General features: G+C 43.9%; 1 protein-coding gene across 4 annotated transcripts in view; it reads left to right on the top strand.

Annotated features, from left to right (window-relative positions):
* The window catches only part of UNC13B (unc-13 homolog B), a 354,256-nt gene that overhangs the window by 261,565 nt on the left and 80,156 nt on the right, over positions 1-12,535 (top strand). For all 4 annotated transcript variants that reach the window (XM_039543401.1, XM_039543398.1, XM_039543403.1 and 1 more), the window contains 3 exons: positions 2,313-2,476; positions 4,493-4,643; positions 5,936-6,004. In XM_039543401.1, coding sequence (XP_039399335.1) covers positions 2,313-2,476; positions 4,493-4,643; positions 5,936-6,004 — 384 coding nt within the window. The remainder of the gene's footprint in view (positions 1-2,312; positions 2,477-4,492; positions 4,644-5,935; positions 6,005-12,535) is intronic.

Here is a 12,535-nt window from a genome sequence, read left to right as displayed (position 1 = left end):
TGAAGCACATTAAGATGTGGCTAGCACTGCCTGTTTTAAGAAAGCTACTAAAGCTTTGCCCATGTACAAGGTGGGATATCTCGTCTTGGCTGGGTTGTGAATAAATTATGTTAATTGTCTTCTGAAATATTTTAGGGTAGCACCCTTGGGGGTGAAGCCTCTCTATTTACCCACTGAACCGGCAGAGTGCAGGCAGTGACAGTATAAACTTCCCTCACACAGCTCCACTGCTTTACTACTAGGGACCATTAGGGAATAGAGGAGAATCCAGTGTCCATGGCTGTTCAGTCCTGGGTCTCTCTTGAGGTGGGCAAAAGTGGGCCAAGTACCGGTGGGAGGTGGAAGAATAAGGATAAAGAGGTGTCAGCTAACTGTAATGGGCCGCAGGCAGGTGTTACGATCAGATCGTTGCTTTTTAGTTCAGTGGCAAATCTGTTTCTCTAATTGTTTGGTGTTTTTTTCCCTTCTGAATATGCAGAGTCATTCCCTTCCTCCTTTTAAAAGATCATTTCTTTCCTCCTTTTATCCAGTAATTCTGTATATCACAGACAAAACTGAGATGCTTTGCAGCTAAAATAATTAGATCAGGAGAAATCATAGGTTAAAGCAAAAAGTCCTGTGGCTCCTAATTAGATCATGAGATTTGTCATCACTTGATTTACACACGAGGGAGGCGAATGTCCTGAAGGCTTATGTATCTGTATATGGCGTGAGTTTGAGGAACAATGAGCGATATATGCTGAACTGAGTGTGTGTTGATTACTGTACAGCAGCAGTGGATGAAAGCCTTTCCAGTGTAACTAGATGAGGCTGAAAGTTGGAATGAATAAGGATGCGTAACAGATTCTTTTCTAAGTCCCAGTCAGTGGGGATATCGTTAGAAATATCCCTTTTTCCAAAGATCGTAATGATCACAATGTTTGGCAAATAATGAATGCCTGGGAAAGGACCGTTACATTGGTTTAAACAGTTTGTCCGTTTTAAGTCATTTTTATCTCCCCAACAGAGCCTTTTAAGTTTCAGGAGACTAAGCAGTTTGAGATTTCGCTGGAGCAAGAAAATACTTTCTTGCATCTTTTATGAAGTCCTTTCTTCAAGAGAACTTTCATTGCAGCCAGTGGGAATTCCCTCGGAGTAAAAGTTGCACAATTTGGCCCACTGAGGAGGGAGCTGCTTTTCCCCCCAAAGACCTTGCAATCTAATTAAATTACAAATGTAAAGTGGAGTGTTAAACCTTCGAAGGCTTTGTTCTGCACCTTGTTTAGGCAATGTCATCGCTTGTTCTTGGTGTGGCTGTTATTAGCTTGAAACACTGGAGGGCACAGACTTGTGTCTGCATAGTGAAGTTTGTTGTGCCAGAATATAATAATAACAGGAGATATACCTATCTCCTAGAACTGGAAGGGACCTTGAAAGGTCATTGAGTCCAGCCCCCTGCCTTCACTAGCAGGACCAAATACTGATTTTTGCTCCAGATCCCTAAGTGGCCCCCTCAAGGATTGAACTCACAGCCCTGGGTTTAGCAGGCTAATGCTCAAGCCACTAAGATATCCCTCCCCCCAAGGAAGCTGTAGAATCATGGTGACACGACTGGCTAGCTTTCCGTTCTGAGCACCTCAGACCACAGGGATCATTGTGAGTGGTCCGTGATGTGATGGGGAAGCTGAAAAAATCATTAAGCCACTTTTTGCACTGTTCTGTTAGGTGGTTTTATTATGGGCAAACTGCATCTGTATGATTCAGGTGGGTGGCAGACGTGCAGTTTGTGAATCAAATATGCTTGTGAAGTTCCGTCCATTTTATTTTTATTTTTCTCTAGATTTATACAAAGTCACATTAAGGACATATCCAAAGTTGTACATACCTTTAACAATTATTTGAAACCACAGCTTGCAGTTTTCTTTGCCTTCAATACTGAGGTGTGGCCCATGGGGATAAAGACCTGTAGTTGCAGGCCACACCCTTGTGGTAAACGTCTGCTCCACTTCATGCACATTGGGTTTGCTCCTGGTGGCAGGTTGTCTGTGTTGTCCTTTGTTAATTTAAGTTTAAGCACTGATGGAATATGAGCGAGTTACTTATTCTGGTGGGTGAAATTATAGGGATGAATTTGAGAATCCTGTCATGGATGCTGAGGAGAAAAATTGAGATAAATAAATAAAAAACAAAAACAAAAAATCAGCAAATAAGAAAAAATAGGAGATGGATGTTTCAGATGTTCTGTCTCCAGGATGGTTCCAAGCCAGTGACATTGCACTCAGCCTTAGAGGCTTCCAATAAATCAGGATTAATTTAGTTTGTTTCCCTTTCAGAACCTCTTCCACTATCTCACAGACATTCAAGGGAGTGGGGTGGTGAAGATCCCTGATGCCAAAGGAGATGATGCCTGGAAGGTGTATTTTGATGAGACAGCCCAAGAAATAGTGGATGAATTTGCAATGCGTTATGGTATAGAAACAATATACCAGGCTATGACGTAAGTTACTCTCCTTGTGTTTCTCATACTGAACCCTTGCTGTAGTTAGTTTATTTAATCTCAAAGGGAAGTGTTCTAAATATGTTGGTTACTCAATATTTTTAGGATGGCTGGCATGGCCTGTGATTTCCCATCTGGCTGTGCTGGCTACTGTCCTTTAAGTTTATTCTGAGTAGGAAAGGACTGTCATGCTCTGAGTCATTAGCTTCCTCAAAGGCTAGAAATCTGTGGGTAAAGAAGGATCAGGATTGAGGGACTCAGTAAACCCACAGCAGGCTGATAGTCCTGCCCCTTGAATTTCAAGTCTGAGCAGCCATATCCAGTGTTATTGATGTAAATAAGCATGAGCTTGATTCCCAGAGGTAAACCATTGGTGTTGTAAGACCCTGGGTCCTCCATTAATTGACCGCTGAGTTATTTAAAATGTGTCATCCCTAGCCCCAAATAAAAATGTCTTGTGGGGATGAGGAAGAAGGGTATTTGTGACCCAAATTTAACACTGTGCTCTTTCATGGTGATCAAAGAATCCTGTGTTAAGAACCAGAACAATCAGTTTGTAAGTAGTGGGATTTGACAAAGGTGATGACCTGGTTTGCTCTGTTTGACACTAGACTTGGTTTCCTGGGGGCCTTTCCTAAACACTAAGCTCTGACTTGGGTTCCTAATGAGCTCTGCTTCTTCCTGCAAACCACCAATTGTATTGCGTTTGCTTTTTGTCTTCAGTGAAATATTGAATGAGGCAGATTAGCTTGAAGAAACTTACCTTTGAAGCTGAAGTTTCAGTTCTGGGGCATCCTGAAGCCCTTGAACTGAATGTATTCCACAGATAGTTCTCCATGCGGATATCTTCATCTTTTGCCAGCTGAACCATTATAAACAAAGCGGAAAGGAATTACTGAAATTAGAGCTGTGCTAGCCAGCCCAGATGTTCTTTGCTCACATATAGTATTTATTAAGTATCAGAGGGGTAGCCGTGTTAGTCTGGATCTGTAAAAGCAGCAGAGTCTTGTGGCACCTTATAGACTAACAGACGTTTGGGAGCATGAGCTTTCGTGGACACATGCATCCGACGAAGTGGGTATTCACCCACGAAAGTTCATGCTCCCAAACGTCTGTTAGTCTATACGGTGCCACAAGACTCTTTGCTGCTTATATAGTGTTTATGGGTTTCACCAGTTATGCTACATCTTTAAGAACTGCTAAAAAGTCCATCCCCTCACAAACCCTGATCGTAGCTTTCTGCCGGGAATTGGGCTTTTCAGTTTTTCAGAAGAATAAAAGTAGTTTGAGATCATTCTTTCTTCCATAAACATATCTGTGAAAGACACAGGTAGAGAGATGGTCTCTGTCTCTTTTTTTTTTTAATACAGTAGTAGTTGAGTGCCTGAACTACCAGTAGACCAGCAAGGTATCCACCATATCTAACTAATTCAATGGCAGCTATTTATCTGGAACATTGACTCTTAAATATTTTCATGTAAAGCCCTGTCAATTTACTTGGAAGGTGAGCAGCAGGGAAGCTAATGACTGTGTGTTGCCTTAGGAGGACACAGAGATTATGATCCGTTTCACATTTAAAAGAATCTCTCTGGAATTTGTAGCAGAAGTTCTAGCAAGTTTTCATGTCTTATAATATTAGCCCTTTTTAAAGTGCTGTTTTTCCTTATTGATACCAGCTTTTCTCTGGTTGTTTACCTTAATCACTCCTCAAAACCAAATGTTGGTGGAATAATTTTAAGATTTCCTGTAAGAGATTTCCTTACACTTTAATGAGAGCAATTATATGAGAAAATGCAAATGAGACAACATACTTCCTGCAGGTGAAATTCTGGATTACAGCTACAACCCTCATTGATATGGTACTTTTAGCAGGGTGTTGCCAATATTAATGGGGTGGAAATAGCTGAAAGAATCAACTCTATAGCTCTACTTTTCCCCAAGGGCCAGAAATAACCTTGTAAACTATAGAGCATCTTTGCGTCTTCTCCATAACTGACCTTGCTTATGCTATTCCAGGCACTTTGCATGTCTGTCCTCCAAGTACATGTGTCCAGGAGTGCCAGCTGTGATGAGCACCTTACTGGCCAATATCAATGCCTACTACGCACACACTACTGCATCCACAAACGTGTCTGCTTCTGACCGCTTTGCAGCCTCAAACTTTGGGGTATGTTTCAGTGTTAACTGTCCTGCTATGCTACTGTTACAGTTTTACTTGCTTGGTTTGCTTATGGCTTTCACTGATGTTAAAGTGAGTCACTAGTTCTGGTGAAGGAACATTATATCCTTGGACGGTGCAGTGGGACTCTTCTGTATGAAGAATTAACACAATTGATGTCGACTTGTTCATCCTGTATCATGATTAGCTACTAATCAGTATACTGCATTGTGATGCTTGCATTTCTGTGCTCCAGTAACACCAGAGTACAAACGGTGTGGAAATGCGTGGGACATTGTAGATAATGTATACCGTGAGAGATGATGGTTTCAGAACTTAAATTAGCAGCTTCTTTAAAAATCTGTCTCCAAACAGCTGCTGTGCTTGATGTTTGTGTATCTCAGGTTCTACTCTGTTGTGCGGGGAACTCTGTACTGATTTATTAAGACATGGATTGGACTGTCCAGTCCCCACTGCCCTCCCATTCAGTTGGTTTCCCTGTAATATGCAGTAGAGATTGGGCTTTTTAAGGTTGTCCGAATGGGGTTTGGGACAGGCCATGCTCTGTTAGGGGAAAGAGTACATCTGACTGAAGGGGAGATGGCTTCTGTGCCAAACCAGCACCCAGCCAGAGGTTGGGCCCCAACTAAGGTAGAGATTGGAGCTGGACAAAATTTTGTAGATGTATTTTTCAATCACTAAAACAATCGCCAATTTCGAGTCGACCTTTGTGGATCATTTTGCCCCCCCACCCCGAACACAAACATTTGTTTTGAATTGACATTTTGTTTTGAAAATGTTTCAAATGAAATGAAATGTTGGCAGTTTTTTGTTTGGCAAGAAAAAAACAAAAAGGAAAGTCTAACTTAGGGGAGCTAGGGCTCGTATCACTGATTGGAACCCGTCTGGAAATAAGTCTTTCTTATAAACGTGATCGCTATGTACCTGCAACCATGCAGTTCAAAAGCTGGAATTCATACATCAGTTTCAATAAGTTTATTTGTGCTCTTGTATTCTCTCTCTGCTTGAATGGTACATATGTCTCCTTTAAGTGATGAAGGGGAATTTTCCTGACCCTTCTAACGTTAGACTGGAATTACTGTTACATCAAGTTTAGGAGTAAATTCAGAGATCTGAAGCAAATATTATCTTCCCTCCAAGTTTGCACAATAGAATAAATGCATTTAGCTTCCTCCCACTCTTCTGTGATCCAGCACTCTAGTTATTGGGAGTGTTGATTAGATCTAATTTTCTGTGATGGAGCCTGAGGTTATTTACTATTTTTTTTTTCTGACCAACAGAAAGAAAGGTTTGTTAAACTGCTGGACCAGCTGCACAATTCACTCCGTATCGACCTCTCCATGTATAGGGTAAGTGCCTATAAATGGCGTATTTTCAGGCTCTCTTGTGTAGAGCATGGATTTTCTCCAGTGAATCTCCCTATTTTGGGCATTTTTGTGACACATGGAATCACTGTCACCCACTAATTCTTCAGCTACACAATTAAACCATTCCCTTTCTTTCACGTTCGCCATCTCAAGCCCTTTGATCAGCACTTGAAAATAGTCTGAGGGTTGAGAACTGTGCTGACCTTTGCTACTCTCCCAACATGCTGTCAGAATAAACTAGTCCCTTTGAGTTAAATACCAGCAGTAACCCCAAGTAGGCTGTTTGAAGGACATACAGAGCAGCTCTTATTTTGTAGGTGTCACAACCTGGCCCAGTCTCTATTGGGATTAGACCCAGCAACTGGATCCCATGTGCTTCCAAGCCAACTGAGGCAGGCCAGAGTTTGGTCAGTGTTCCAGCACTCCCAGGTTCAGTCCCCTTGTCTGAGACCTTCCTTGGAACATGGGACTCTCCATTGAAGCCACCCCAGACCCTAGAACAAGTCCCTCAGATCACCCAAGCCCCTAGCTGTGTAGCCATGACCCTTGAAAGTTCCACCTAGGTTGTGGGCACTCTGGGTTCTAGTTTAACCCCTTCAGGGAAACAAGGAATATAGGTTTAGCAAAGGGATTTCTTAATCACAGTCAATTTGCGCTTAAAAAGCACTAGAGTTAAAGATCTTTGAAAAATAACAAAATTCCTGAGATGCACCCATCCCCGTTAGCCTGATCTCATCCCATCTGTGAGTCTGAGGTCTTGTCAGCATTTCAGACTAAGCAGATTCCCTCCTGCCTTCTCTGTCTCCAGCCACTACTTTGTGTAGGTGGCTATGAATGGCCACCCTTTTAATACAGTCTCTCTCTCTCTCTCTCCTTTTACCATGTGCTCAGCTGAAAAGCTTGTCTCTTCCTGCCAGCCTCTGTGTAGAAAATCCATTGTTCCCTGGAGTTTGGCCAGAAGTTGAGATAATCAAAATTGTTGGCCCTAGATTGCTCTATGATAGTTGCTTCTGCATGATAGTCCCTGAACAAGATGTCAGCCACCTTTCCTGGGCAGAGTAGCCATTTGGGATATATCAGAATAGATTTGTCTTGGACAAGGGCTACTCATGTTCAGCACAACCAGAAAATGGACGTTACAATAGAAAACGGAGTTCACAATTCAGTACAGAAATATCTGCATTTAGCAGGAGAGGATACTGAGACTGAAATATACACAATCTATTATAATTTGGGATGAATATTCAGCCAGATCTTAATTGGTGCCACATTTCTGACTTCACTATTCAGCATATAGCATGTCTTTGTGGCTAATCTGCATTTGTTGTGTGTGGACATGGTGGGGAAGGCTGGAAGGGCGTCTACAACCAACGTTGTTTAAAAAAAATCTTTTAAAAAAGCCTGTCTCTATACCTCCCAAAAAAGCTGATTTCCAGTAATGTCCTGTGGTGCTTGAGGGTTGAATTGTAGTCTCTGTGTTCTGAGTGGAGAGAAATCTTTTGACAGCCACCCTGTGTGCACACAAGACACATTCTTATTCTGTTAGAAGTACCACTGGGAAGCATATAATTATAAATAGTAGAATGATACTCTTTGTGTTTGGGGGGGGGAGTTAATCCTTGGATGAGATGTTGGTTCATTCTGCCAAAAATAGTAGTATAGTGTGAGCGCTGTGGTAAAATGTAATTAGATCTAATTTGTAATGTCGAGCGTTGATTGCATAAATGGATTCCTGATTGATTTTTCTTACTGAACAGTTGATGTTTTTTCAAGGATAGCTCTGACACAAGTCATCTTCTGACAATTAGGTGTTGTGGCGCATGTTACATTGGCATGTATGTTGTTTAATACAAACCAGTTATTGCTTGCTGTTTGTCTAACTCTTGCTGACTAGCTTAAGTAAGGCAGAAGAACATGAGTCTAGTTTTGAGAGTGTCCTGTTTAAAAATCTTTGCCAGATGTTTTGAGCCATGAGTACCTCTTCCGTTCACAACACTAACCCAATGATTGTAACTAAATCTTGTCTTGTAGAAATGTTTGTTACTGGTGAGTGCTCCAAGCACAGGGGAGGGCATGCACACGTTAACTTGAAAAGGGGGTTGTCGTCATAGGCTTCTTATTCTTAGCTGTTTATGCAGATCACGTTGAATCCTACCAACTTAAATTAGCTACTTTGAATTAATACCTGAGTGCCCCAGCTAGTGCCAGGAGATGGCAGATAGAATCTCTCTGCAACTCCTCTGTTGTAATTATTTTGACGATCAATGCAGATATCAATAAGGTGTCTGGATGAAGTTGACTTTGCAGCAAAACCAATGAGTGCATTATAAAGGATATTTCCATCCACTCTTCTGTTGCAACTACATCCCATGCGCTCTCTCGAGCATATTTAGGGCTTGTCTACATGAACCTTCAGTTCATGGCAAACTGGGGTGTAAAATCTACTCCACATTACTCTGCCGCACACTACGAGTCCATGGGGACCCTGCTGCCATGCACGTAGAGTTGTTCTTCAAGTGCTGGTCCCTATTTGTACTCCACTGTGGGGTGCAGGTGCTCTCTAGGCATCTGTGACCAGAAGATTTTTGCTATTAGTGTCCTCTAATCTGTGCCTGTGCAGTTCTCCATGTGCTGTACACCACGGGTATAAAGTAACAGTGTGGACCGACCGCCTTTCCAATTTCCTTCTACTACCTAGGGTGTGTTGGAAAGCTCCAGTGCCCAGCAAACTTGCTTCTTTCCTAATTACCTGAAAATAGTTATAGAATAGTTTATAGAATAGTAGTTGAGAGTTAGTATAGTTAGTGGGATTCTTCTCTCCCCCTACGCCCCCTTCCTGTCTGTACTCTTCACGGTGATTATGCCCAGTGTAATGGGATGTTCACCCCCACATTACCCTAGAGGGGAGTTGGTGGGGCCGAGAAGGGACCAATTAACCAGATGGGCTACAGCTGTGGGGAAATAGGTGGCCTAAGTAACCCCTGCATGATGAAGGAGCCATCTGAGAAGGAACAGGTGGGGCTAGGATAAAGCCAGGAATTTGGCAGCAGAAGAGGGCTGCAGTGAGGGATCCGGCAGCTCACTCTGGACATTAGAGAGGGAAGGAAGGAAACGGGGGGGAGAAGCAGTCTTCTCCCTCACTGTTCTGATGGTGGCACTTCCCCAGTGGCTGTTAGGGGAGCCTGGGCCTGCCCTCTTCTCTGGGTTCCAACTCAGTGACCTTCTGATCAGTGGCCAAGCTCTGCACCGTCTTAAACCTTGCTGCAATTTTCCTAAGCCTTTTCCTACACCCTCTCCCTTTAGGTTTCCTTCCTTCCCTCTTTAATGCCCAGAGGGCGGCTGCATGCTCCTTCACTGCAGCTCTTTTCTACTGCCAACTTCCGGGCTTTATAATCCAGCCTACTCCTGTTTGTTCAGTTAGGGCTGGCTCTCATGCCATGTGCAGCCAGGTACCCTAATTGGCCCCTTAGGGCCCCATTAACCCCTTTAGGGCCTGTGTGGGGTACACACTGCATCACACCCAGTATCCTGGGCTTCAAGAACTGTGCCTCATGCCCCAGATCATTCCTGGTCAGTGACAGCCTTGTCTGGTGCCTCTGTTGCCTTGGGGAGGCCCATGTCCCCTCCAGGTGCTCAATCTGCCACTCCTTCCCTCCTGGAACCCCCTAGCCACATGAGTACCGACTGTGGTGCTTCTTCATGGAAGAGCAATGAGGTCCCACTCATATCCCAGCCTGGGAGAATCCCTTACAGCGGGCAGACCCCCTGTACATTTGGAGAAGGAGTTGCAGAGTGCTCCACCAGGCTGCGTATCTTCAGCTATCAACAGGGGCAGGAGTAAGTCGTCGTCCTTGTCTAAACAGAAGCACAAGAAAAGTCCTCTCATAAGAAGGATAAATTCACGTGGGAACCACCTCCTGTACACGCAAGTCGTCTGGGACTTCATATTGCAGTACTGCAGCAATGTTTTCAGAGTACGGCACTGAAACCCCAGCTCCGAAGAACAAGTCCACTCCAAAACCACCGTGTGCTGCTCCGCTGGTACCATCTATGGAACCTCTGAAACAGACACTTTGATTGCATCCAGCACCAATGGCACCAGGGCGCTCCTCTAGGGAGTCCTTAGTACTAAGAATTCCAACCAAATTGACTCTAACGGTGCAGAAAGAGACCAGCTTTTGTTTCCTCCTCCTCAGGGGGCAAATTTACCACTCAGCAAGTCCTCCTTGTCCTGCAAGATGCTGAATGACCCACCCTTTTGGGCGCCATTACCTCCACAGACATCTGACCCTGTCTTTTCACAAGTGGCTACAGGGAGGTCTTTCTTCCCAGACCTTTTCCCAATTGGGGTATTGCTAAATCAACACTACCACCTGTTCTTATGGACACCCATTCCCCGATACCATCAACTAGCAGAGAGGTGGCCAAGCAGCTGAATCTATCAGCGCCACCCATGGAACAAGATCCTATCTTCTGATTTGATGGCGTGGGTGAGAGAATGCCACCTCCCACAATAACACACAATCTCAGTCCAGACATGGTATCAAGAGTATCATGAGCTCTATAAAAATTGTACAGAATGCATTATTCTCCATATGAACTTAAGTACCCCATGCCTTGGGATGCACCCCAGCCACCATATAACCAATCCCATTGGTCCTACTGGGGTCCATATACATGTTGCTCTGAATCAGTTTGTTCTAGATGAGACTCGCAGCATCACTCTTCTCGGATAGAGGAAGCAGACTCTCCTCATAAAATGAGAGAAGAGAAGTATCCAGAGACACCTCCAGAACTGTTGGGTCAGTCAGGATTCTCGTTATCATCCCTAGATGAGGCAATTACACCTTCACCTTCTGATGACATCAAGCAATATTAAGACCTGCTGAAGAGGGTTGCAGAGATGCTCCAAATCCCTTTAGAAAAAGTAATATCAGTCACAGCATGGGACCCAGCAAAATTGCATTGCCTATTAATGAAGCAGTCTTGGAACCAGCAAAGGTGGTGTGACACATATCAACCCATGTATGCTCCACCATTAGATGGGCAGAGAAAAAATACTTAGTCCCAGGCAAAGGGGTGGAATTTTTATTCACTCATCCAATGCCAAACTCCTGGGTAGTCCAAGCAGCCTCAGAGAAAAGCAGACAGCACCAGTTGAAATCGGCTCTTTCCAATAAGGAAGCTAAGTGCTTGGACTTAGTTGGTAGAAAGGTCTTTTCCTCCACCAGCCTAAAACCCAGGGTAGCAAATTGTCAAGCACTTATGGCCAAGTACATCTTTGTGAACTACAATAAATTGACAAACTTTTCACATAAGCTCCCCAAAGAGCTCCAGGGATAGTTTGAAGCTCTCACTGCGGAAGGAAAGCTGATTGTGAGATCATCAGACTACTATTACAGCTGAAATGACCTCCTGGTAAATGGCCACTGCAGTGGTTGTGATGAGAGCATCATTGCTTCGGTCATCCGAGTTCCTGAGAGAAGTCCAGTCTACTACTGAGGACTTAGCCTTTGACAGGCGCAATCTTTATAGTGAAAGGACAGACTAGTCCCTTCATTCATTAAAAGATTCTTGGGCAACCCTCCATTCTCTTGGGATTTATACACCAGCACCCAAGAGGAAGTTCCATAAGTTGCAACCTGCTAGACAAAGAACAACTGCACAACTATTTGTCCATCACAGACCTTACAAACTCCCAAAGAAGTATCAAAGGCTTCAAAGATTCAGGCAGACTGTGTTTCCTGCTTCTATCCCCCAAACCCAGCAGTCAACAAGGAAACCATTTTGATGGGTCTGCCAAGAGCTGCGAACCAACTCTATGGCCAAGTTTTCCTTCCCTTAGCCCATTTCTCCAACAACTGGCAAAGCATCGCATCCAAGGAATGGGTGCTTGTTATCTGTGCAGGATACACAATAGAATTTTTTTCTCTTTCCCCATCCTTTATCCCTGATCCCTTTGCAGGGATCACTCTCAGGAAATAAGACTCCCATCTGCAGCTGGGAGCCATGGAGCCTGTTTCTCTCCAATACCAAGGACAAAGGTTCTCTGAGATCGATGGCAACTCAGTGTCTGCATCTGAGCCATGCACTTCAGAATGGTAACTTTGGCAGCAGTAAATCCTATCCTTGACCAAGGGAGACTGGTTCACAGCTCTCAACGTGAAGGATGTCTTCTTCCACATGGATATCCACCCTGCACGTGGGAAATTTCTCATGTTCACCTTGGATTCGAACCATGACAATACAAGATTCTTCCCTTTGGCCTGACCACAGCTGCAAGTGTTTTCAGAAATGTGATGGCAGCTATGGCAGCTCACCTCCACTGCAAGGGTGTTTTGATTTTTCCATATCTCGATGCTGGCTATTGATGGAGCGATCTCTCCAAGGGGTCCAATCAGCAACAGCAGCTCTCCACAAGCTGCTGCTGTGATCACTAGGCATCTCTGTAAACAAAGGGAAGTTGGTGTTCTCCCACAGGCAATAGAATTGATCAGCACAATACTGAACTCC

The sequence above is a fragment of the Mauremys reevesii genome, linkage group 6 (genome assembly GCF_016161935.1).
Source record: "Mauremys reevesii isolate NIE-2019 linkage group 6, ASM1616193v1, whole genome shotgun sequence".
Lineage (NCBI taxonomy): Eukaryota > Metazoa > Chordata > Testudines > Geoemydidae > Mauremys > Mauremys reevesii.
The sequence above is the reverse complement of the archived record's forward strand: the minus strand, read 5'-3'. Positions and strand labels throughout refer to the sequence as shown.